Source organism: Neofelis nebulosa, chromosome 8, assembly GCF_028018385.1.
Source record: "Neofelis nebulosa isolate mNeoNeb1 chromosome 8, mNeoNeb1.pri, whole genome shotgun sequence".
NCBI classification, from domain to species: Eukaryota; Metazoa; Chordata; class Mammalia; order Carnivora; family Felidae; genus Neofelis; species Neofelis nebulosa.
In genome coordinates, this window is record NC_080789.1 from 38,695,426 (window position 1) to 38,721,007 (window position 25,582).

Consider the following 25,582-nt stretch of genomic DNA (forward strand, 5'->3'; position numbering starts at 1 on the left):
TATTTCCTATCTATGCATTTTAATTTCCATACTTCCATTCTGCTGATAAAATTTTAGGGGTTGATGGGCATGAAATAATTTTTTTAGCAATATCTCTTTTTCATGTGTTTTCTTTTAATTTTTTCCTATGATAATTATCTTCAGGTATGTTTCCTTAGAAATTTAAATATGAAAGTTATATACAAATTTAGTTTTAGTCTTTGGAGGACAAAATGGGAAGATTCTACATTGACTGAGTGTACATACATACTGCTCAAACATAATTTTTTGGACCAATTCATTTTTTCCATCAGCCTGCCTTATTATTAGCCAAAAAGTTCTGTGAGGTCCAATATTCATTCCTTCCTCATAGTTACCTCTATTTACTCAAATCAGTCAAGTCAAAACCCAAAGTGTCTCCCTTCCTTTATACTCCTCACATGCACTCTATCACCAGCTCAGACTTCCTACTTCCGTAATATAAAATATATCTATTACTTTATCTGCACTTTCCCTTTCTTGTCCACCATAATCTTTTGCCTAAATTCCACAAAACTCTTACCCAGCTGCCCTACTTCCATCCCTGCCACTTTAAAAATCATTCTTTGCACAGAGTCAGAGGGAAATTTTTGTAACATAGGTCACATCATCAACTTGCCTGCATAAAAACTCTCAATGGCTTCCCACTGCCCTCAAAACAAACTCAAAAGCACAGCCTAGGGGTGCCTGGGTGGCTCACTGGGTTAAGCATCTGACTTCAGCTCAGGTCATGATCTCCCTGATGGTGAGTTTGAGCCCCATGGTAGGCTCTGTGCTGACAACTGAGCCTGGAGCCTGATTCAATTCTGTGTCTCCCTCTCTCTCTCAGCCCCGCCCCCACTCACCCTCATTCTCTCTCTCTCAAAAGTAAACATTAAAAAAATAAATTAAAAGAAAAAAAGGCATAGCCTACAAGTTCTATGTGATCTAACCCCTGCATACTTCTCCAATATCACTTCTTATTCCCCTTCTCCCTCTTCATTAGACACCATGTAGCAGGCCTTTTTGTTCTCAGATATACCAAGCTTTTTCCTGTTTTTTGGGCTTTGTGCCTTTATGCTAGGTGTTCAGGCCTAAAGTACCCTTTCTCCATCTTATTACACTCTGGCTCCTTCTCATCCATTAGGCCTCCATTCAAATACAGCTCCCATTACAGTCTATCTACACTAGAACCATCCACCCCTCTTCAGTTACTCTCTATCACATCACTCTGCTTTTTTTCCCTCCTAATGTTTATCACAATTTATAAATATCCATAAATATGATTTATTTATTTCCCATTTCTTTTCATTCTCCCTCCTTAACAGATTTTTCAATGATTATCTATTGAGTGAATTAATCGTATTTGAGAAAGAACATAGATTTCTGTCATTGGTTTGGTCCTAAACCTATAAATACTGTCAATATTTTATGTCAGTGTTCTACAACAGCAGGCCTTTGTTGATTCAATAATAATTACAAACATTTATATAGCTATATGTTTATATAGCCTATAGCTATAGGCACTGTTCTAAGTCCTTCCCTTTATTAAATCAGCTAGTCTCAGGAAAACCCATAAAATACAGACTATTATTTTCTTCCTCTTTACAAATGTAGAGAGAAACTAAGGCATAAATAGGTTGAGTACATTGCCCAGGGTCACTCAAATAGTTCAACCCAGATAAACCGAGGTAGTGTGGCTTTAGGGTCAAGTTCTTAGTCATAGACAATGCTGCCTTTATTTAAGCATTAAGCATTTTCAGGAGAAAAGAAATACAAACTGCTCCAGGTCCTGAGGCTACCATCAGACAAACACGCCTACAATCTATTTACAAGGGTAAAACCTGCCACCAGAAGGATGTGTAGGGGAATATTTTACAATACTCCCAAATCAGCAAATATCTGTTATGAATGAAAAATATTTGATTCTCACTTAGAGTTTGTTGAATAGTTACCAGCTCACTCAAGTTCCCATTCATCATTGTTGCCATTCCAATGTCATATGTCATTCCAGGGGTTAAATTATCAATCTTGAATCTATTAGCATCTTTTACAAAAAGCTTCCTGGCTTCTCTTGCATCTGATATGGGTTTGATTTGAATGTAGACCTCATGGCCATCTTGTGGGAGTTCCCAGTGAAGAATTATACTGTCCTCTCCCACATCTTCAGGTTTAGCATGAACTTTCTGAGGAGGATTAATACCTTAGAGAAACAGATAAATAGATACACTTATCTTAGTTTATTGTTAACATTACTCTTGCTGTTGTAAAAATGTCTTAACCCAATATTAGTTAATGGTTAAAGTAAATTTAGCAAATCCCTATATCACTGTCTTGAAACTCAATTTTAGAGAAAAATGTGTCTTGTTATTAGTATGCAAGATTTGTCAATAAGATTAAGCACATTATACATCAAGGGAAACTAAAAAGTATCTAGCAAATTCTTCAGATTTTAAGGGTGCCATCAGAGTAATGTTCCCATTGCCAAAATTATTCATTTTTTCATCAAATGTGCATAGGCACCCATCTCAGCATGTAGAGTACATCAACAAAAAACAAAGGTCACTGCCTTATGGAGTTCATATTCTAATGGGCGGAAAATAGACAGTAAACAATCATATACCAAAGTGTATATTATATAGTACATTAGATATGATAGTGCTAAGGTAAAAAAGAAAAAGTAAGGTAAGGTTAGCGAGAACAGGAGTGTAGTGGCTGTAGGGAGGAAGTTGTGGTATTAAATAGGGAATCCAGGGCAGGTGTCTTTGAAAAGATAAGATTTTGGGGTGCCTGGGTGGCTCAGTCAGTTAAGTGTCCAACTTCGGTTCAGGTCATGATCTCACTGCTAGTGAGTTCAAGCCCCACATTGGGTTCTGTACTGACAGCTCAGAGCCTGGAGCCTGCTTCAGATTCTGTGTCTCCCTCTCTCTCTGCCCCTCCCCTGTTTGTGCTCTGTCTCTCTCTCTCTCTCTCAAAAATAAACATTAAAAAATTAAAAAAGAAAAGATGAGATTTTCAGCACAGCGGGTGAAGGAGGTTAACAAAGTTAGCCATGCCATATCTGAAAGAAGAGTTTTCCAAGGGGCACCTGGGTAGCTCAGTTGGTTAAGCCTCCCACTTCAGCTCAGGTCATGATCTCACGGTTTGTGAGTTCAAGCCCTGCATCGGGCTCTATGCTGACAGCTCAGAGCCTGAAGCCTGCTTTGGATTCTGTGTCCCCCCACTCTCTGCCCCTCCCCTGCCTGCACTCTGTCTCTCTCTCTCAAAAATAAATAAACATAAAAACAAATTTTTTTATAAAAAATAAAAAAAAGAGTTTTCCAGGAAGGAAAAAAAAAAGCAAAAACAAAAACAAAAAAACAGAAGGCTTCACAGGCTTTCACTTTGAACAAAGCAGGTAGCAACTACAGTGATATACAGAAGCATGATCTCTCCTAAATTTTAAAGAATCACTTGGGCTATTATGTTAATAATAGAGAGGGTCAATGGTAGAAACAGAGAAGCAAGCCAGTACTCTTGGCAGAGAGGGTGGCAAGGATGACCACAGGCCTAAGGGAAGCAGTGGCAAGTATTGGAATTCTAGATTTATTGCAAAGATGAAAACAACTGGTTATCCTGACAGATTGGGTGTAGGCTGTAAGAAAAACAGAAGAGTCAGTGATACCTTCAACGTTTTTGACCTAAACAACTGGATGAAAGAAATGGCCATGAATTGACCTGAGAGGACTATAGGCAGATTTGGATGGAAACATCTGTAATTCCATTCCATTCCATTTTGGACATGTTGAATTTAAGATGTCTATCAGAGATCTAAATGAGATATATTACTGAATAAACATATTTAGGTCTGAAGTTCAGAAGAAAGGCCTGGGGCTAAAGATACAAACTTGGGAGTCATTAACATATAGATGCTTTTAGCTTGGCACTGGTATTTATCACAAAAATGGCTAGAATTTTATATTACTCCTCTAATTTCTGAAAGGTATGGCACTCATTTGGAAATAGAAAGGACAGTATCAGGTTGTGCCTGCCATTCTTGTAGAATGTCATCAGATATTCTATCATAATAACTGACAAAAATACTTTGGCTTCCTCCTTACACAATTTATTTATCAAGCCTTGTGATTTTTAATACAATTCTCTAGAAATAGTAATTCCCTCCTTTTGGTCTTGTTTGTTCTGCATTATATTCTTCCCTAAATTTTAATAGTTCATCAACACAAAGGTCAATCATGTCCAAGAATAATTATGTAATTTTAAACTGTTCGGTAGTTCAAATAATATTTAAGGAATTCTCTATGATTTTCATAATTACTTTGTTCCCAGAAACTATAATTGGATTTTTTATTTGAGCTTCATTTCTTTATCAACACAATAAAACACCACATTTTAAGTATCAGAGAATGCTACAATAATCCAATTAGAAAAACTTCCCCCTAGAATCCAGGGTGAAACAACTTCAGAACTTTTTTCTTGTATAATTACAAAACTTAAAATACTTCCTTCAGTGGAGGACTGAGATGAAATCTACTGCATTTCATTACATAAGCAGAGATTGAGGAAATGATGAGATTTGGTGAATCTGCGATTCCCCTGTATTTACTGACAGAATTTTCTTGCATCCATGTGCATTTTTATGGGAGAGGGTCTGTTAATTTTTCCATGTCCTCAAAAGTCTCCATGACCCCCCAAAAGCTGAATTTTACTGAATAAAATATACTCCTTCATACGTATGAAGGTTCTTCATGTTCCGTGCCTAGCTTACATTTTCTAGACTCTCCACATGCCCCCTGTACTCCAGCCTTGCCAAACAACGTATAATTTGCTAATGTTCTAATGCCATTCCTTTCTAAAAGCCTTATCTGGCTTTCCCAGGTATGGCTAGATAGATTCCTCTTCTTTAGTCCTCTCTGCCTGTGCACTTGCTATCTGCCCTGCTTGCAGCATCCTCTTGACAACCCCCACCCCCCCTCCCCGCTAACTCCTACTCTTCCTCACAACACAGCACATGACTCTGCCAGAAGAACTTCTGGGTGAATTGATCCATCTCTATGCTCCCATAGTACCCGGAGCATAACCCCTGTAGTAGCAACTATAATACAGCATCAGCACTGTTTCTCAATTTATTTGTCTTATTCTATTAGCATGTAAGCCGTTTGAAGGCAGAGGTCAGGTTTTACTCCTCTTTGCATCTCTAGTACCTGTTGTGGTTCCTGATTCTAAAAATTAATTTGAGTGAATAATGAACGAAAAAAGAATATTGCCTCAACCTTAGGAGAGTAAAAGAGCACTGGAATACCAATACCTACATTTGCACTGCTGTGTCACGTCAGCTTACAGTTAATATGCACAGCAAATAACCCCAAAATTAAAAGTGCAGACACATGTACCTTTCTCTTGTTCCTCTATTAAATAGGTACATGCCATGGGAGATTTTAATTTAGGTTCGAAATTAATGATCTGTGAGAAATCCTCCTAGTCTCCCTGTCAGTTAAATTTGGAAGCACTTTGGGGTGCCTGTGGGGCTCAGTTGGTTAAGCGTCCAACTTCTGCTCAGGTCATGATCTCACAGTTCATGGGTTAGAGATGTGTGTGGGGCTCCGTGCTGACAGCTCAGAGCCTGAAGCCTGCTTCAGATTCTGTGTCTCCCTGTCTCTCTGCTCCTCTCCCACTCCCACTCTGTCTATCTCTCTCTTTCAAAAATAAATGAATATTTAAAAAATGGAAGCATTTTGGAGTGCCTGGGTGGCTCAGTCAGTTGAGCATCTGACTCTTGATTTTGGCTCAGCTCATGATCCCAGGGTCATGGGGGCAAGCCCTGCATAGGGCTCCATGCTGAGTGTGGAGCCCAGTTAAGTTTCTCTAGGTCTCTCTCCCTCTCCCCTCCCTCCCACTTTCAGGCACTTCTCCCTCCAAAAATCAACTAAAAATAAATGTTTTTGTCCTCCCTTAAAAAAATGGAAGCATTTTACAGAGAAGAGATCTATCATTACCAGAGGGGATTGGGGCTGGAGAGTGGGCAAAAGGGGTGAAGGGAGTCATTTGTAACATGATGAATGGTAACTAGAACTTTGAGGGTGGTTACTTTGTACTGTATACAGATGTTGAATTATAATGCTTTACACCTGAAACTTACATGATAAAAAAAAAGAAAAAAGAAAAAGAAAAAGAAAGCATCTCTGTAAGTGTAAAAGATTCAACCAAGCATTTATCCATTGAAGGGTGCTTTGTCTGAGCTCAGCGAAGAAAAAAACATCAGCTCTCTACCATCCGCTTGGAAAAATGCTTTTGCTTAGGATTTACAACATTGAATACATGTATTTAAGTATTTGCATTTAGTAAGCATTAAGTAGTATCTTTTGTTCTTATTTTCAAAGTATCCCAAGTATTCCCAGTGAGCATGAGAAGGTTAATTAACTATGGCTATGCATGTTTTGCATTCCTGCTACCTCAGCTCTAGTGTACATTTTAGCTGCTGTGATTTTATTGGGAATTTCAGCCAAAGAACTTTGCATATAGGCGTGTTAAATACACACACACAAACAAAACAATTACACCCACAGGGATATTCTCCAAAACCTACTTAGTTATGAATTGTTTCATACAATAGTATTTATCTTAAAAAAAGTTGACTTATACTTAAGGGGGTAAATATATTGCTTAATTAAAAGATAGATTACGTTAATGATCATGTTCTAGACAAGAATTCAAAACTGCCATGTGGAGGTGAATTACTAGAAATACATTGGCCAAAAGTCCTGGGATGAGACTGCCCCCTAGAGGTCAATTCATCACACTGTGTGAGAAAAGAAGAATCAAGTAAAACTACATTTGCAGACCTATTTATCGGATATAGTGTTATTAAAGAGAACTGGATGAACTAATCTTCATGTTTAATGATAATTTCTTTTCCAGACAAGGCTATTATAATAAATATGTCTTCTGGGAACTCTGGTAGGAACAATGCAGATGCTTAAAGAGTTCATATAAATCTAAATGAACTTAGTATTTAGAATCTATGCTTAATTTTGATTCAACACTCAAATGTTTAACTGTGAGTATTCATATCAATGAAGGATCAGTATAATTTCAGCAAATATGAATTTCAAAATATGAAGTGTATACATATATATATACATATACATGTGTATATATATATATTTTTTTTTTAAGGCAAAATTAGTCAGTGCTTACCTGTCACAGCTGAAATAGGTCTCTCAGAGCAGCTTAGAGTTCCTCTTTCTGCTACACTGAATAGATATATCAGATACTGATGGAAAGGTTTGAGATCTCCAATTCTCATTGATGTGTTGAGTTTTTCAATAAACACCTCTTCGGATTTATTGTTTTCAACATCCAAAATCGTCACAAGATAATGGTGAAAAGATACAAGATCTGGGGGATTCCAGTGTAAAAATATTTCTGTTGGAGTCACATGAATAACTGTGACATTTTGAGCTGATAATGGGCCTAGGAGATTTTAAAAAATCAGAAAAAAATACATCATATTAGTGATATGGTTTGTCAGAGTAATCTCTCACCTCTCACTACTTCCCTACTACTCTAGTCTAGAGAGAAAAGGAAAACTGGATTTGAGTCCTGGCTTTTCCAATGCAAGTCTCTACTCCCTGAGTAAATTATTTACTGTCTCAGAGCCTCCATTTTCTTGACTGTAAATGGGAATTATAGTAGTAGCTGTCTTGTAAAATTATTATGAAGATTAAATAAGGAATGTAGAGCAGTTGGCAAAATGTTTAACACATGCAACTGGTTCAACCATTATTTTTATTACAAACACTACCAAAATGGCATTTCTAGCATTCCATGATCACATCTTATGTGTCTTTTAACTCTTCTGTCTTGTCAAACTAAACAGCAGGGACTTCATTCTATGTGTTCTTCATTCCCATCATCACTAGAACTCAGACATTCATCCTCTTACAGAAATATTTCCCCACTCCAAACCATTTCACCCAGTGCCAGGCAACAGTTTTCCTAATTAATCCTTCCAGATTAATTTTCTTTAAAAAGCACCTTGTGCATATCAGCTTCAAACTCGTATGCACCCCATCTTCCCAACATGCACGCACATGCGTGCGCGCGCGCACGTGCGCACACACACGTACACACGTTCTTCTTGATTCTTACTTTAGAAATAATAGCTGAAGACTTTAAATGACACCATCTGGGTTCCTGTATGGTTTAACAAAGCATGTTCCTCTGGTCAGTTTACTTAACCTTTCTGAAGCTCAGTTTTCTCATTTCTACATAGCTACTCCAGGGTTGAGGTATGACCTTTGAGAGATTATGCACTAAAAGTGTTTTGTAAAAGGTATAGCAAGTCTTAGAAACTATAGTCTTAACAGATTTCCAATGCTTTTAAAAAATTTTTTAACGTTTATTTATTTTTGAGAGAGAGAGAGAGAACATGAGAAGGGGAGAGGCAGAGAGGGTGGGAGACACGGAATCCAAAGCAGGCTCCAGGCTCTCAGCTGTCTGCACAGAGCCTGACACAGGGCTCAAACTCACAGACCGCAAGACCATGACCTGAGCTGAAGTCAGACACTTAACCAACTAAGCCACCCAGGCGCCGCACCCTCCCCCTCTTTTTTTAATTAAAATTTTTTTTTTCTTTTTGGATTTCCAATGCTTCTGAGGTCAAGTCCAATCATCTGAGACTAACACTACCAGCCCTCCCAAATCTGGTACCACTTTCGACACAAACTGATTTACCCTGATGCCTGAGAAAATCTTCTCCAATCACACTACATACACTATTCTTTTCCCACAAACTCATATCTCCACACTTTTGCTCACAAGGTGCTTTTCTTCCTTCAAGTTTGAATCTAAGTCTCTTATTTCCTTGTGCCTTCCTGTTACCCATCTTCTGCATTCTAGAAAGCATTTCTTAAATGTCCCACTGACTAGGAATTAGGCCATTATATTTTGCAACAGTTTGCTACCATTTGCTTGCTTTTACTTTTACACCTTACAAATTCTCTTCATTGTAATAAGCCTCCCCAAATCCAGAATGCATACCTGTTTATCTCCTGCTCTTAGCACATATCAAAATGTAAGTTCCACAAAAATGTATTAATTATCCACTGTGGGCTGGGCACCAGTCTAATTGGTGCTATAAGACAAACAGATATAGTTCCTGCCCTTATGCGTTTATAGTTGAATAGAAAAACCAAAGATATAAATACATTCATTGTAATTTAAAATGGCTAAAGATATAGGTATGCCCAGAATGTTATGAGAAAATACCAGACCTTCAGGAAATATCTGCTAATTATAATATTCAATATTTGAAAAATCATACTTTCAGATGTTTTGTGACTTACGTGTTTCAACAACGAATACTGAAGTTAACATAGTTTTTGCCTCCCATTCATTTATTGCAAAGAGTAAAAATCTGTAAACATGGCCAGGACACAATTGGGTAATTGTTTTTTCTGTAGCATTTGGGGATATGCTGTCAAAATGTTGCTCTTCTGTATAATCTAAATAATATTTAATAATAATTTTATACCCCAGTTTTAGCCACTTATCCAAATTATTCCAACCATTCGAATTATGCCAACCAAATACAACTTCAGTTGTTCCGATATCCTTTATATAGATTGAAAGGTTTTCCTGCAGAGAAAGTGCTGAAAAAAATAGGAGCATTATTTGTAACTAGAAATCATAATTCTATCTTTAAAATAATAAAAGGGAGATACACGATATGAGAATATCAATAAAAATAATTACACTCATATTTGCAAATATATGGCAGTGGAACATAACAGAAAAATCTTGTAAAGAAATAGTTTGATCCAGTTGCATTTTGCTGTAAAATGTAGCAATCTGTTTCATTCTTGGGTAGCAGTGGAAAAGAAAAGATTTCATTTTTCTTAAGGCCAAAAGATGATCCATCTATCCATGTGAGATGACCTTCTTTCTGAAATAAGATATACAAATTAATAAGCCAATTTGAAGGAAAAGTGTCATATCTTCAAATACTTCTCCTTTGTGAGTTATTCTGAGCTAGAGACAGAGTTCACTTTTATTCATTCATTAGCCATATGTCTTCAGGCAAACTGCTGAATTTCACATTACACCTTTATTTTCTCATCCAAAAAAAGTGGGTATCATAATATTACTTGCATCTTAAGTTATCCGAGGATTAAAGAGGCAGTGCATGTGAAGGGACAGACCGTTATTCATTAGCTGTTAGTTACTTTACTTCAAGTCATCACATAAGTCACATGTGTCGGTGGAGGTTGCCGACACCTTTCTGCTAAGGGATGTCACTGGTGACCATCACTGACCTCAATTCTCACATATAAGAGATGTTAATACGTTCCAATTCCACCTAACAGAATGGAGGAATACTGTTTCCTTGAAAAAATTATTTTTCAATAAATTTTTCAATAAAAAAATTTATTTCAATGCTTCATTGAATATATAGCACAGCAGTTTTGAAAACAGTCAGAGGCTCAGAGGCAGTATGCTTCAGAGGTTAGGGCACAGTGTTGGTCAGACTGACACAGATTCAAAGCCTGGCACGGCCATTTGTCAGCAATGTGACCAGGATTCTTCTGAACTCCATTTTCCTTACCTATAAAGGAGAATGATAGTGCCTACCTCATAAAGTTGTTGTGAGGACAAAATAAGAGTTACCAATATAAACTTTCTAGATTGGAATTTAGAACTATTAGCCTTTATATTCCTGTGAAATGCCAGCCTCTAACTGGAAGCTGGGAACGCGATGAACAAGACACAGTCTTTATCCTCCACGTCCAGTAACAAATTCACACTTATTCAGCATGAGTGGATGGGGAGATTAATTTCTCTACCTGTCACAGGCTTATAACCCTGCAGGTGACTTTGATGGTTAACCTCAAGAGACCAGCTTGATGCAGAGGTTAAAATATAATGGTTAAGAGCAGACTCTGATGCATTCCACATGGGCAAGTTAACCTCCCTGGGCACCAGTTTCCTCACATGTCATACAAGAAAAGCATATAGCATGGTACTTAGCACTTTGGAGACATTATATGACTCAGCTATTAGTATAAAGGAAGTTCTTCTTTTTTTTTTTATTTTTTTTTATTTTTTTTATTTTTGAGACAGAGAGAGACAGAGCATGAACGGGGGAGGGGCAGAGAGAGAGGGAGACACAGAATCGGAAACAGGCTCCAGGCTCCGAGCCGTCAGCCCAGAGCCCGACGCGGGGCTCGAACTCACGGACCGCGAGATCGTGACCTGGCTGAAGTCGGACGCTTAACCGACTGCGCCACCCAGGCGCCCCAGGAAGTTCTTCTTAATAGTTACCTTGATGTTTCATTTACCTCCTAAATTATTTTTAAGTATCGTAAAAGCAGTGACTGTCTTAGACCCCTTTGAATACACAGTGACCATGACGGTGCCTTGGGAATCCTCACTTTGGTATCATGACCATATGACCTGGACCTTATAACAGAAACCAGTAACCAGAACTACTAGAAGAGTACATTCTAATTTAACAGTTTATAACAATCATGCTAACAGCAGGAAACAACTATATGTACACTAACTGGTCTGCTTGAAAAGAGACTGGCATGCTGGGAGGCAGGCTTGCAAGATGTCAGAGATGAACTGCAGTTTGAGGAATCTCTATTAGAGCTTCATCCACTGTCCATGAAAAGATAAAGGAGGCTCAAAAAGAGAAAGATGAAAATGTAATTAAAGACTGTCAATAGCTTTCCCCAAGCTTATGCCAAGTTTCACAGAAAAATTGGTATCAAACTGATAGGATTTGCTTTGGGTCACTACATGCCAGGCTATGCCATGGGGAACAGATTTATTTTTGAATGGCAGGAAATTTTTTAAAAAATGGATCATCAAGAAGAAAATACAGACTAGACAGAAGTGTGCTAGGTCTTGGATTTTCCCACACAAAGCTGACAAAAATGAAATTTCATGAGATAGTCCATAGTGATAACGTTTGAGAAAATGTCACACCTTCCTTATCTCACCAGTATTGAGTAAAATCTTCAGATCTTTCCACATCTCTTTTAGTAAAATTAAATTTCATAAACCTGCATGTTGTAAGTAAAAGAAATAAAATGAACAAATCTTCCATATTTTCAGGTTCACATTACTGTATTGTTCATGGAGGTGATAAATAGAGGAAGTGGAGCAGGTTGGTGAGGAGATGACATGACGGTCTGGGAATTGTTAAAGTGTCTGTGGAAAATTCCAGAAGCAATAATCAGAAGAAAATTAGATAAATGTCTGGAGCTCATAAGAGACAAGTGGGCTGGGTAAATATTTAAGAACAATTGGGCTAGGTGGTAAATAACTGAAGAAACGGATGAAATCACCAACATTTAAGACAGGTCTAGGGAAGACCAAAATTAAAGCAACCCTACATAAAGAAATAGATGCCTACAAAAGAGATTGAAGGGGGTGGGAAGAGACAAATAGGCAGAGAACATTAGATTTTTATGGTGATGAAAATATTCTGCATAATACCATAATTACTGTCTATTATTATACATTTATCCAAACCCATAGGATGTATAGCACCAAGAGCGAACCCTAATGTCAACTATGAACTTTGGGTGATTATGATGTGCCAGTGCAGGTTCCTCAGTTGTAATAACTGTACCACTCTGGTAGGGGATGCTTATGATGGGGGAGGCTATGTATATGTGGAGACAGGCGGTACGTGGGAAATCTCTGCACGTTCCCCTCAATTTTGTTATGAACCTAAATTGCTCTAAAGAGAGGCAGAGGTGGGGGAGGATAGGCAGGGAGGGAGAGACAGAAAGATTGACACAGAGAAACAAAAAGAAAACAGGGTCTGGCTTACAAGAAGTACTCAGTATTTATTGAATGGGGAAGGAAGGAAGGAAGGAAGGAAGGAAGGAAGGAAGGAAGGAACAGTGGGAGGGAGAGACTGAGGGGGGGGGGTAAGTTTTATCATTTTATGCATTTCTTTACATATACTTACCTTCAAATCATTAAGACCAGTCCATATTATTATTTGATTTTTTGACCTGAGGAGTGAAAATATAAAGTTTTTTTCCTCTTCATTTTTTATATCCACAAGGTGTGCAGAACTTAAGGATAACTTACAATGTTGCTCAGCTATATCCCACGGCATACTCTCTTTGCTAATTTTATAACAGCTATTTTTTAATGCTACCCATCCTCGTGAACATGAACCTACCAAAAGAAAAATGTTTTGTGAAAGATGAATTCAGGAATATAACATTTCATAATTACATTTCTTAACATTATGGTAGTTAATCATGAAAACCTCATAGTATTAATGGTGCACTTTTCCCTATATTTTTCCCAAATGAGCAAAAGTGCTAAAGTTGCTATTAGTCAAGTAGTAAATGAATTACTACCAATTAAAATAGTTTTTAAGTAGTTGTAAGAATTAATTATGCAAAATTATTGTCAAATTATAACTTAATTAAAACAAAAACCACAGATTTTTTTTTAGTCACTTTAGGTTGCCCTTCCTTTCCCTTCCTCTTATGAAGACTTTTTAAGTTTATTTCAGGTTTATTTTTATTTTCAATAACTATATATAATACTGGCTAAGAACTGTTCTCTCTGCCACTGCTACTTGGCTTCAAATGGGTTCACCTTTCAAAAAACACTTAAGGGGCGCCTGGGTGGCGCAGTCGGTTAAGCGTCCGACTTCAGCCAGGTCACGATCTCGCGGTCCGTGAGTTCGAGCCCCGCGTCAGGCTCTGGGCCGATGGCTCGGAGCCTGGAGCCTGTTTCCGATTCTGTGTCTCCCTCTCTCTCTGCCCCTCCCCTGTTCATGCTCTGTCTCTCTCTGTCCCAAAAATAAATAAAAAAAAAAACGTTGAAAAAAAAAAACAAAAAACAAAAAAAACACTTAAGTCTTTTTCTCTAAGATTGCACACCATAGAAACACAGGAAAATATCAACCTGTTGAGAGTATATATTATACTTTAACTCTTGTTGGTATTTTATCAATGTTGAAATTAGGAAGATGTGTGAAGGATGTTTTGAAGAAACTGTTGTCTTGTTTTTTTTATAGAAGGAGGATGGGAAGAGGCGATGCTTAATTACCTTACTATCTTTTCCTTACTACTCACATGTTTCTCTACTTCGCTTGTGAACATATATTGTGGTTCAAGTTTATTCCTATAGAAGGTATTAAAATAGGACTCTTAGCCCATCACAGAGAGTGTATCACCCTGATTAGCTGTCTCTGACTCTCTCCTCTTTTCTTAAATCTTTTCCCACCATGTAGAGGAAGGAAATGGATCTGAGAAGCCATAAAAAATTAAATACATTCCCCTTCCCTTGCAGTATTGCAAATTTTGGTCAGGTCTGATGTGGGATGAATAATGGAGAAGTCTCAAATAGGATGAAAGATTGATATTTTTATGTTGGATTTTAATAGACTGGTTAATACCAGAGACTATTTATAGATACTTTAGTCACTTATAAAGCTACCAATGATTGCCAGAGTTAAGGAAAACAGAACCTATTTGGTTCAGTTTTTTAAAAGTGGTGGAAGGAAAATAAAGTTGGCTCTTAACTTAAGCTTGCTAAATCCAGCTTGTTCAATAAATCAGTCAAATGTCAGGATGATACAGTTAGATAAAAAGGGACTATGTTAGTTCATTTGCTAGCAGTTTACAGTGGCTAATATTAGGCTGAACACTTTTGAAAAGAACAATACATCTACCAAGTTATCTACAAGATATATATTAATAATGAACCAAATATCGATAATACCTGTTTCTACTTGAACATCCAGTCTCTGAAATACATTTATAAAATCCAAATGCAATTGTTTAAATTCAAATTTAAAAGCATATAAGGTTGCAGGTTTTAAATTAGCCCACTCATAAGCTGTAATATTATTTTCCATAATTTGTGTAGAATTACTGAGAGATATTGACACTAAAATGTCACTGGAAGACAGCACACTCCAGTTAAAGGAAACACTCGTGCTTGTTGCTTTTGTTTTAATATTGCTAGTTGAGAAACCACCTAAAAAATCAAGGACCATAATTAGTTGGATTCAAATAAAACTGAATGAAACACAAGATACCGAAGTATATTACAAAAGAATCACCATGAGAGGAAAGCATATTATCTACTATAAAATATTTTCTAGACTCTATGGGAGTTTCTTGTACTCTACCTAAAATGAATGACTTAGATTACAAATCTGCATTATAATATTGTAGATAATATGGATTACATGTAACATCTCTACTATGCCTATCTATTCATATTAGTACACATCAAGTGTCAAAAATGAAAATCTTATTCTTACTTTAGTTTACAATTTCCTTTAAATATTGAAATTTACATTATGTTAAAAAACAAAACACTACATGATGATGCAATTTTGGACTATCATATACCTGTTAATCACTGTAAAATTCAGATTATCTGGTAATAAAATTGTTTCCCTTTTATAATTAGGCAATATAGATGAACAAAAAATACAAATTACTTACGGGTTTCAAATGACTTTTCACTTAAAATTTGTCCATATTTTACAGACTGTAGAATGATGTGATAGTCTTCATTTTCCTCTAATATTACTGACTTTGAAAGTTTTTGCAGGTCTGCAGGAACGCTTTTGACATTCTGTAAATAATTAGATTCATCTGCTTGTGAAGTATTTGTTAACTGTCTCAGGTACATTCATTAAAAGACTGACTTTTGTACATTTCCTTTATAAGAGGCAATTTTTCATACAGAATGTAAACATATACAGAAAATACTTATTTTTACATAAATTATATTTTATTTATTTAAAAAAATTTTTTATTTATCTATTTTGAGAGAGAGAGAGATAGAGAGTGAGTGGGGGAGGGACAGAGAGGGAGAGAGAATCCCAAGCAGGCCTGGCACCATCAGCACAGAGCCCGATGTGGGGCTCAAACCCATGAACCATGAGAAGATTTAAATAATTACTCTCTGTATAGTACATAATATAGTGTATACAGGATATAAACTCTCTGTATAGTATATATAGTATATAGTATAGTTAAAAAATCATTCCTATGAAAAAGTTGAGTGTTAATTTGATCACTTACTGAAGATATTTCAAAAAATGCTAACATTTCATACATTAATAAAATAAAAGTAAAAAATCTCAATTAACTGCATAGCAAAAGAAAAGTTCAACAAAATAAAAAAAAAACTATGGAATGTGAGAAAATATTTGCAAACCACAAATCTATAGTGGATTAATATCCAAAGTACATAAGGAACTCATACAACTCAATGACAAAAAGCAAACAAACAACAACAAATAAATAATCCAGTTAAAACAGGCAAAAGATCTGAACAGACATTTTTCCAAAGAAGATATTCAAATGTCCAATAGGTATATGAAATGGTACTCAACATCACTAGCCATTAGAAAAATGCAAATCAAAACCACAATGTCAGAATGGCACCCGTCAGAATAGCTATCAGCAAAAAGAAGAGACAATAAATGCTATATAAGCATATGAAGAAAATGGAACCCCTGTGGACTACTGGTGAGAATACAAATTTGTGCAGCTACTGTGGAAAACAGTATGGAAGGTGCTCAAAAAATTAAAAATAAAACTACCATATGACCCAGCAATTCCACTTCTGGGAAGGACACAAGATTACCATCCCAAAGAGATATTGGCACCCCCATGTTCACTACAGCATTATTTACAATAGCTAAGATACAGAAAACAACCGAAGTGTCCACTGATAGATGAATGGATAAATAAAATCTGGTACACACACACGCACACACACACGTGCGCGCGGGAATATTATTCAGCTATAAAAAAGTAGGAAATCCTGCCATTTGCAAAAACATGGATGGACCTTGAGGGCATTACACTAAGTGAAATCATTCAGACACAGTAAAACAAATACTGATCTCACTTATATGTGGAATTTTAAAAAAACCAAACATACGAATGGATCAGATTGGTGTTTGCCAGAGGCAGGGGTGGGAGGAATACTGGGTGAAGATAGTCAAAAGATACAAACTTCCAACTGTAAGATAAAATTTCTGGGGTATAATGTACAACAGGATGATAATAGGTAACAATATTGTTGTGTACTTGAAAGTTGCAAACAGTTCTCATCACAAGGAAAAACATTTGTAATTATGTGAGATAATGGATGTCAGCTAAACTTATTGTAGTAATCATTTTGCAATATGTACATATATCAAATCATTATGTTGTATACCTTAAACTTACACAATGTTACATGTCAATTATTATCTCAATAAAACTAGGGGAAAAAAATCTCAGTAACTATTAAATTCCTATTATGATGCAACATTTAGTCACAACAAATTTACACTATGCTGACTTTTTATCAGAGTCAAGAAAAAGATGCCTTACTTTTTCAGCAAAATTATTAACAAGTTGATATTTTAAAAAATAAAATTCAGGACTTCCTCCCTTAGGAAATTCATCCCATTCAATAACAACTGTTGTTGTTCGATTATTCATTGGCATATAACAGAAACAAACGATCTGAAATGGGAAAGAAAAGTAACTGTAAAAATAAAATAAAAATACATTCTTGGTTACTACTATTATTTTATTAGCAAACTTACAAAAATTAAGCCTAAACTATGCCAAATTATAATTGAAAACTATTTTAACAATATCAATTTCTACACACGAATTAGGTAATATCCATTGGATACCCTATTTGTAAACGTAATTTTGAAAGTAACTTACGAAAGGTAAGTAAAATGAGGGCAAAGACATTTAAGATCCATCTTTCTCAAAGTAGGAAACACCATGTTCCTGGAGTCAGGGAGAACAAAGAGACCCAAAGTCACAGGAAAAACACAGCACACCCTCCTGGTTTGTCAACTGTGTACCTTGATGATAATGGCTAAAAAATTAAAATATTTCACAGACATTCTTGGTAACACACTTGCAGTAAAAATGAGTAGAGTGCAAAATGTTTGGCTGAGCTATTTTAGAGACTCAGTTCATTCATACCATGAAGAAAATGTTAGCAACTGAGATAAAACAGCTAGACTGCAGGATCAGAGCCCTTTTATATTCCCTAGACGACAAGTAAAGAAGACTTCAGCTCTCAAAAGAATGGTATACTTACAAAATTCCTAACAAAAACAACCTTAAAATGCCTCACTATATCATGAATTTTACCAAATTCTGATCTCTCTCTCTCTCTCTCCATTGATTACTCCCAATTTGTAAGCAGTGAAAACAGATGCCACCTATCTGCACAGATTTGTGGAACATCTAGCAGAGAAAATTTGTCTAAGGTACCAACTCTAATGTTTTGTGTTATTTCTCTTCAACATACCCCTCATTTTCTAAAACAAACTCAGTGCAACAGTATCCTGTCCATTACCTAATTATTCAAAACAAAACACATTCAAAGATGTCTTACCTTAACAACATATTGTAACCAGAGCAATAGAATAATTGATTTCTCCATCTGGAAAATAAAGTATATTCAACATGTATTTTTTTTTAGCATCAAAACTAAACTATTCAGTCTTTGGATGTGTGTCTGTCACTCTAATGTCGTATCTTTTGAAGTTAGACTGTTCATCCAACTGAATGTTAAGGCATTAACAAGTAAGTGCTGCATAATATCCTCCACCTAAAAAAACTGGAAACACCAGTACTTTCCAACAAATAACAAAATAATTTGCTTCTAGAAGCTGCTATAATTAAACACAATGGAGGTGTTAGAAGTAAAATGATTTATCAGGCAATTATATAAAATTGCACCGCATTGTGTAAAACTTTCATCTTAATCCATAGAAATCTAGAACAACTACATATTGCCACTTTCTTGGAAGTAATTCCTCACACTCTAAAATAACACCATCGTTATGAAAAATATTTCAAAACTATTGACGAAATGGGAAAAACACGCAAGTCTTTTCAACTCAATTTATTTTTAAATACATTTATCTAAAAGCTTGTGCAACTTTTCCTAGGAATCTAGACTCCCTAGGCAACTGAGAACTTTATATTCAACTTAAGATCTAAAGAAAAAAATTAACACACCTAGTATTTAAAATACATCTATTTCGAAAACTGAAAAATATCACTTAAACAGGTCCCTATGATCAATTCTAAAGCCCACTGCAAAGCAAGTTTCTTCCTGCAAAATCCTCTTTAGTTCCTATCAAGGTGTTCACCTCAGATAAAATTCAACCCAGTTAAAAAGAAATACGTAATAATCCAATCCAGACGCCTCCACAAAACTGCCAGGTTTTAACCTTGTTCATTTTTCTCAACAATCTGATGTAACTGTTCTATCACGGGGTTACAGTATTAATCCCCGCCCCCTCCTCCAACTCTTCAGCGTAAACTAGAGTTTCCAAGGCTTTGTGCTCCAGCAAGAAAGCCAAAGTGGAAAGACCGCTCCCGGCTGCCTGTTCAAGTGCAAATCCCGGCTCAAATTCAATTCCGTGAGTCTGCGCCCCGTGGCGCGCTGGTTTAAAAAGAGCCCGCGGAGCCGACTCTGGGCCGCGGGAGAGCCGAACAGTATTTAAAGGAAAGGACCCGGGTTTTAACAATGGTTAAATTGGTGGGGACAGGAGGAGAGAGCAAACACCTGAAGTCGAGGCGCCAGAGCTGGCCGGCGCCCACGCAGCCCGCCCCGCCCCGCCGCGCGCGCTTCGCCAGGTTCGCGCGCCGGCGCCAGTCGGGCAGGCGCAGAGGTGGCGCGCGAGCCCGCGACCGCAGCCCACCTGGCGGCGGCGCTCCCAGCTTCCTCCCGGCTCTTGCTCAGCGAGCGCTCGCTCTGCTCGCGCTTTTCCAGCCGCCGCGGCTCGCCGCTCCCGCGGATTTCGTGCAGCCCGCGTGCCCAGTCCCTAGGTTGAGTTAATTAAGAGAAGGTCTCCATGGAAACGGTGAGCGGCGGGAAGCCAGAGAAGTGGGAGGCGAGTCCCGCTACATTGGCGCGTGGAGGAGAGAATTCCACTCTGCCTGGAAGAAGGGAGGGAAGGGGAGGCGGTGAAGGAGGACGCGACGGGGAAACATGGGCCTCATGAAAAAGAAACAGAAGCCGACCAGGTTGTGAACAGCCCTGAATGGACACAGTTTTGAGTTAATTTCTTGTTTTTTTTTTTAATTTTTTAATGTTTATTTATTTTTGAGAGAGAGAGAGAGAGAGAGAGACAGACTGCGAGCAAGGGAGGGGCAGAGAGAGAGGGAGACCTAGAATGCGAAGCAGGCTCCAGGTTCCGAGCTGTCAGCACAGCTAGAGTGGCTCACAGAACTCAGGAAACCAGTTTACTTACTAGATTACCAGTTTATTATAAAAGGATGGAACGCAGGAACAGCCACGTGGAAGAGATGCAAGGGCAAGGTATGTGGGAAGAGACTTGGAGCTTCCACACCCTCTCCTCGATCTCCCCAAATCTCCATGTGTTCACCATCCCCGAAGCTCCCCATCCTTTTTGTTTGTTTTATGGAGGCTTCATTACATAGGCACTGCTGATTAAATCATGGGCCATTGGGTATTGATTCAACCTCCAGCCCTCCTCCCCTTCCTGGAGGTAGTGGGACTGAAAGTTCCAACTCTCTGATCATATGGTTGGCCCACTGGCAACCAGCCCCCATTCTTGGTATTTGTACAAAAGTCACCTCATTAAAATAGCAAAAGACACCTTTTTGGTTCCCATCACTTAGGAAATTCCAAGGGAAACAGGGATGAAGGCCAAATATTTTTATTATAAACCACAGCATCACATCTAGATACCTGGCATCCCTTCAGTCTTTATCAGATTAATCTAGAACAGGTCTCCTTCTCTCTAGTTTTTCCTCTATTTTAATCTCTTTTCAACTGTCTTCAGATGAATCTTCCTAGAATTCAGTTCTGGTAATGTTACTTTCCTACTCCCAGTGTCTTCAATGGCTCCTCAGCCTCTCTGATTCCTTACTGTGCCCATTGACAGCCTCCAGAAATATTTCAGTTTACTTCATACATTTTCAGTTACCATTTTCCCCTGTAATACTTTCCTCTTATTTCACCTTCTTCATGAAACTTTTCCTGGTTTCCTAACAAGTGATCTATCCCCCTCCTCCATGCTTCTGTGGCATTTAGTGCCTCTAATGCATGGCTCATTGAATTCTATTTTTTATATAATTTATGTGAACATCTTAGTATCTCTATCAGACTGTAATCTCCATGGGGGTACGTCCTTTGATTTTCATATTACTCACAAGCCAATTGTGATACATTACATAGTGAGCACTCAACAAATATTTTCCGAATAAATACTTCCTGAAGGAATATTATAAAACTGTCATCTCCCTTTTCTAGGTTTGGAACTTGCCTCATTGTAAATATTTTTAAATGTTGTTGAAACAGCAAATATAAGTTTTAAGGTGAGTCGTGTCACTCTAGAAAAACTAATGCATGGCTTACAGGGTTCCTCTAACTTGGTTCTGCTTTGAATCTGAAGAGTCTCTTTCTGAATTGTCTGTGATGTATGTGAGAATCTTTCTTTTCTAATGATTTACTCTTTAGACTGGCAAGATTGGTCACATTCCAGATTGTGGAAAAGTATACTGTTTTGAGGTTAAAATGGAAAAGTGCTTAAAAATTAAAGACCAACACAAAAACATTCTTCCTTAAATCTTCTAACCTAGATAGATTAGATGTACTGTTTTTGTCTTCCCTTGTCTCCTGTCCCCTGTTCTTACAGGTCTTTTTAAATGTCCTCTTTCCAAGGGGATATTTTACTCTAAATTTTCTCACAAAAAGAACACTTTTATAAGCTGACATGTAATCAAAGTGAGCCAGATTTCTATCACTATTTAAAGGAAAGCCATTGTTGCTATAGATTTTCTAAGCTTTATTTTGCTGGCATGAGTTACAAGAGAAAGAAAATAAAAGATGGATTAGCAGCATGTTTTTCATCTGTATTTATTTCTTAAATGTGATGCCAAAAAGTTTGGTGTTTTAGTTCTGTAACTAGGATTGGCCTTTTTCTACAATGCAAAATTTCCTACCAATTTGTGGTATTATCTTTTTAGCATATTTATTTATACAAATGAAAAGTGGTTATTGCAACAGATCTTTTGTGGAATGATTTAATCATCTGGATTAATCCAAATAAATTTGCTTAGAGTGAAAATGGTATGTTTAATAAAGTGTTATTGGCTGTATTTCAGAATCCAAGATTAAAACTTGGGTTTATCTCTATTTATTGATGTGAACTAAAATACAAATGTCATATGGAGAATTGAGACCAAACAAAAAGGATCTTCATCTCTGGAGTGGGGTGGTTGTGAAATAATTTGAGGTCTGGTCCATTATGTTTATGACTTTCCTGCTAGATTTGTTAACAAGTATGCCAGGATGGGTGGGAATTTATTTCTAAATGAGATTATCAGTACATTTAACATGTCTAATGACTTCAGTGCAGTAAATTTTTACTGAGACACTTTGATGAAGAAACTATCTTAGCTGGAGGGACAGGAAAGGCAAGACAAGGAAACCCTGACTTATTTACTACAAGGGCTTTATATCCAGCGGGAAAGATCCACTATCTTTATACCCTGAAAAATGAGAGAAAAAAGTTAAAGACCAACATAAAAACATCCGTCCTTAAATCTTCTAACCCAGATGAATTACTGGTACTGTTTTGGTCTCTCCTTAGAGGAGAGCAGAGGATAAGGGAGCTCTCTGTGAGCTCATAGAGGTGGCCAATGACCCTGGCCGGTCCAGGCACAATACTCTAACCTTTACTGTCTGCACAATTCTCGGTTGACACCTGAGATTTCCACCCCTGGAATTCACACCCTGTATAATCCGCACCCCCACCCCTGAGGTGGACCTGTAAAAATGACGAGATCATCACTTCCATGATTATGTTATTTGTACAAGACTTCACTGTACCAGAACAAAAGAGACTTTCTCCTGCTGACTTTGAAGAAGTAAGTTGTCATGATGTGAGAGGGCCAGGTGGTTAGAACATGAGCCTTGCCTCCTGGGGGCTGAAGAGTGTGCCCCAGCCTACAGCCAGCCAGAACACAGGGATCTCAGTCCTACAATCACAAGGAACTTAAATGTGCCAGTAACTTGAATGAGCCTGGAAAAAGAGGACCCACAGCTTCAGATGAGATCACAGTCCCAACTAACAACTTGACTTCAACCTGGTGAGAACCTGAGCAGAGCCCAGACTCCTGATTCACAGAAACCATCGGATAATAAATGTTTGGATTCAAGACATGAAATTTGTGGTACTTTGTTTCACAGCAATAGAAAACTAATACTTGCCCAACAGTTAATATGATTGCAAGCTTGGGCAGTCATTGGGCAGAAGTTTCTAACTAGAGCTCAGGGAAAAGATGGCCTGTCCTCTTTGTTGGAAAACATATTAAAGGTAGTTTCATCAAAGCTGCTGTGTTCATATATACAAAGTTGCAGTGGCCAAAGTTGGCACATGGGATCCTGGGAATGCAATAGAAGAAAATGAAGTTGGCAGAGAAAGAGATAAATGCATTTAAGTCCTGGCATTTCATTCATTCCTGCCCATCTCAAACTTGGTTATCTCAAATTTTTAAATTCTGTGCAAGATATTCTTTGCAGAGTCACCCATCCTTCCCAGGATTAGTAAGTAACATCATTGGGAATTGATCCCAGACATCCTAGTTCCAGAGGCTGTTTTCCTAACCATTAATCACATAAAGAGCTATAGAATATCCTTACCCATTGATTAAATAATTAATTTCATCTTATTTGATACAAGTTATAGCAACTGCAGATTGAGGAAATGAACATAACTACAAAAAGTATAGGTATTCAGGTACTGCTTTTAGCACAAGGTCTAATATATTTATATCCTATAGACTTTGTCTAAAGCTAAATAAATGTTGATTTTAATCTATGCTGTTCAACATTACATACATTTGGTTAAGCATGTGTTATCCTAATAGTAGAGTCATTTTATTTTCTCAAGACTCCTTTGCAAAAATTTGTAGACCTGTTGTATAATGTTGATATTTGAATCTCAGAGTTTGTACTGTTCTAAAATATAAAAACAAAACAAAATTCATGAACTAAAATTGTATAAGAGAACAAAACTGATTTCAGAAGAAAATATGTTGTTTATTCTAGATAAAATCTACCAGGAAAGAGAAGGGAGTGAGCTTATCTCTCTCTCATATCCTGTTCCTTGACTCAGAGTTTGGGGATCTTGTACATCAGAAACTGGTTGGCAACCACATGGTTACAAAACGGAGTCTTTTGAAAGTAGCTAAATTTTCTCCAATTCCAACTATATTTCTGGTCTTTCTGCATCTACTGAGAGATAGGAGCTCCCAGAAAACAATAGATTTTAGCAGTACTCTTCTATATTTTATGAGTGGTCATTATGAGACAAACATTATAGATGAGGAGAGTGTCAAGGAAAAAAAATGAACAACAAAAACAGTAGTTGTGAACAAAGACAATTGTAGTTTTTCATGAATTTTGACAATTCGGGGTATCAGAGAAGCATGAAAGGATGTAGAGGAATCTGTTACCTTTGTAGTTGAGAAAAATTAGGGTGTGCTTGGCAGAATATGGAAAGTAAAATAGAAATCGACTTTGTCATCCTGCCCTGTAGCTGGAAATATGAGAGTAAAATTCTTACCATTCCTCAACTTGTAAGGGCAACTCATATAATCTAATCATCAATGAACAGCAAAATGACATGAAAATAAGCCATGAGATGTATGAAAAAATAGTGTAAAGCAAAGTAAGGAGATTATCATCCTAAAAATTGAGGGGAAGGAGAGATTAGTTACTGTAAGCACTTTGATGCAGAATTCAGGGGAAAAAATCATGAAATTTTTTGTTTTCCTCTGAAGTATGCAAAATACATGAATTCCATAAAACTGTAGAAAAATATTAAGTCTGGTAATAAATAGAAAACAGCCTATAGTTTTGAAAAATTATATAAAAAGGGAATCAAATAGGAAATAAATACAAGGAAACTATAGAATTACAGTCTGTACTGATGGAAGTAGAGCAAATATGGATAATTATTATGGAATAAAAACTTAATATACAATTATACAGAGCAAAAACACAAATGGATGAAGACCTAGGACAGAAAATGTCGTTAAGTATGAAAGAAAAACAATGTACACACAATTAATATTTCTGAATGTAAAACCATATTAAAATAAAAGCATATCAAATAAAAATGTACTAGTAATAGAATAAATACCTCTTATATATTTAGAAAAAAGATGATGTGAAGATTGGAAGATCCAAAAGAATAGCAATAAATAGAGAACTGTACCTATACACATTTTCACAATATTATTGAATTCAAAACTTGGAGGAAAATTATAATTAAGCAATCATTCAAATGAAAAAGAAAAGAAATATACCTATAATGGAACTAAAACGGAAACCAGACTTTTATTTTGCAGCACTACATGTCCAAACACAATGAAGCAATGTCTACAGTTTTGAAAGCAAACTATGACTTCAAATTTTTATAATCAGCTTATATGTACCAAGTCCTCTTTATGTGTTTAACTCTCTAGTAAGTACTTTACATGCATTCATTCTGTTAGCTTCACACTAACCCTATGAG

At 36.9% G+C, this 25,582-nt stretch overlaps 1 protein-coding gene across 2 annotated transcripts; it reads right to left on the bottom strand.

Moving 5' to 3' along the window:
- Positions 1–1,936: 1,936 nt before the first annotated feature.
- Positions 1,937–19,575, bottom strand: LOC131519163 (low affinity immunoglobulin epsilon Fc receptor-like). Of its 2 annotated transcripts, XR_009265503.1 has the most exons (9): positions 18,415–19,575; positions 17,382–17,516; positions 15,492–15,624; positions 14,758–15,015; positions 13,105–13,194; positions 12,980–13,025; positions 9,342–9,940; positions 7,192–7,467; positions 1,937–2,200 (listed from the first exon to the last, which is right to left on the bottom strand). XR_009265503.1 is itself a non-coding variant. In XM_058741922.1 (8 exons), exons 1-6 carry the CDS (start codon positions 18,460–18,462, stop codon positions 9,734–9,736), a joined length of 996 nt encoding a protein of 331 aa, XP_058597905.1. In that variant the 5' UTR covers positions 18,463–19,575; the 3' UTR covers positions 1,937–2,200; positions 7,192–7,467; positions 9,342–9,733. The 2 variants fall into 2 exon arrangements, 1 of the variants encoding a protein (XP_058597905.1); XM_058741922.1 differs by having other exon boundaries at positions 12,980–13,194.
- Between the last annotated feature and the right edge of the window lie 6,007 nt (positions 19,576–25,582).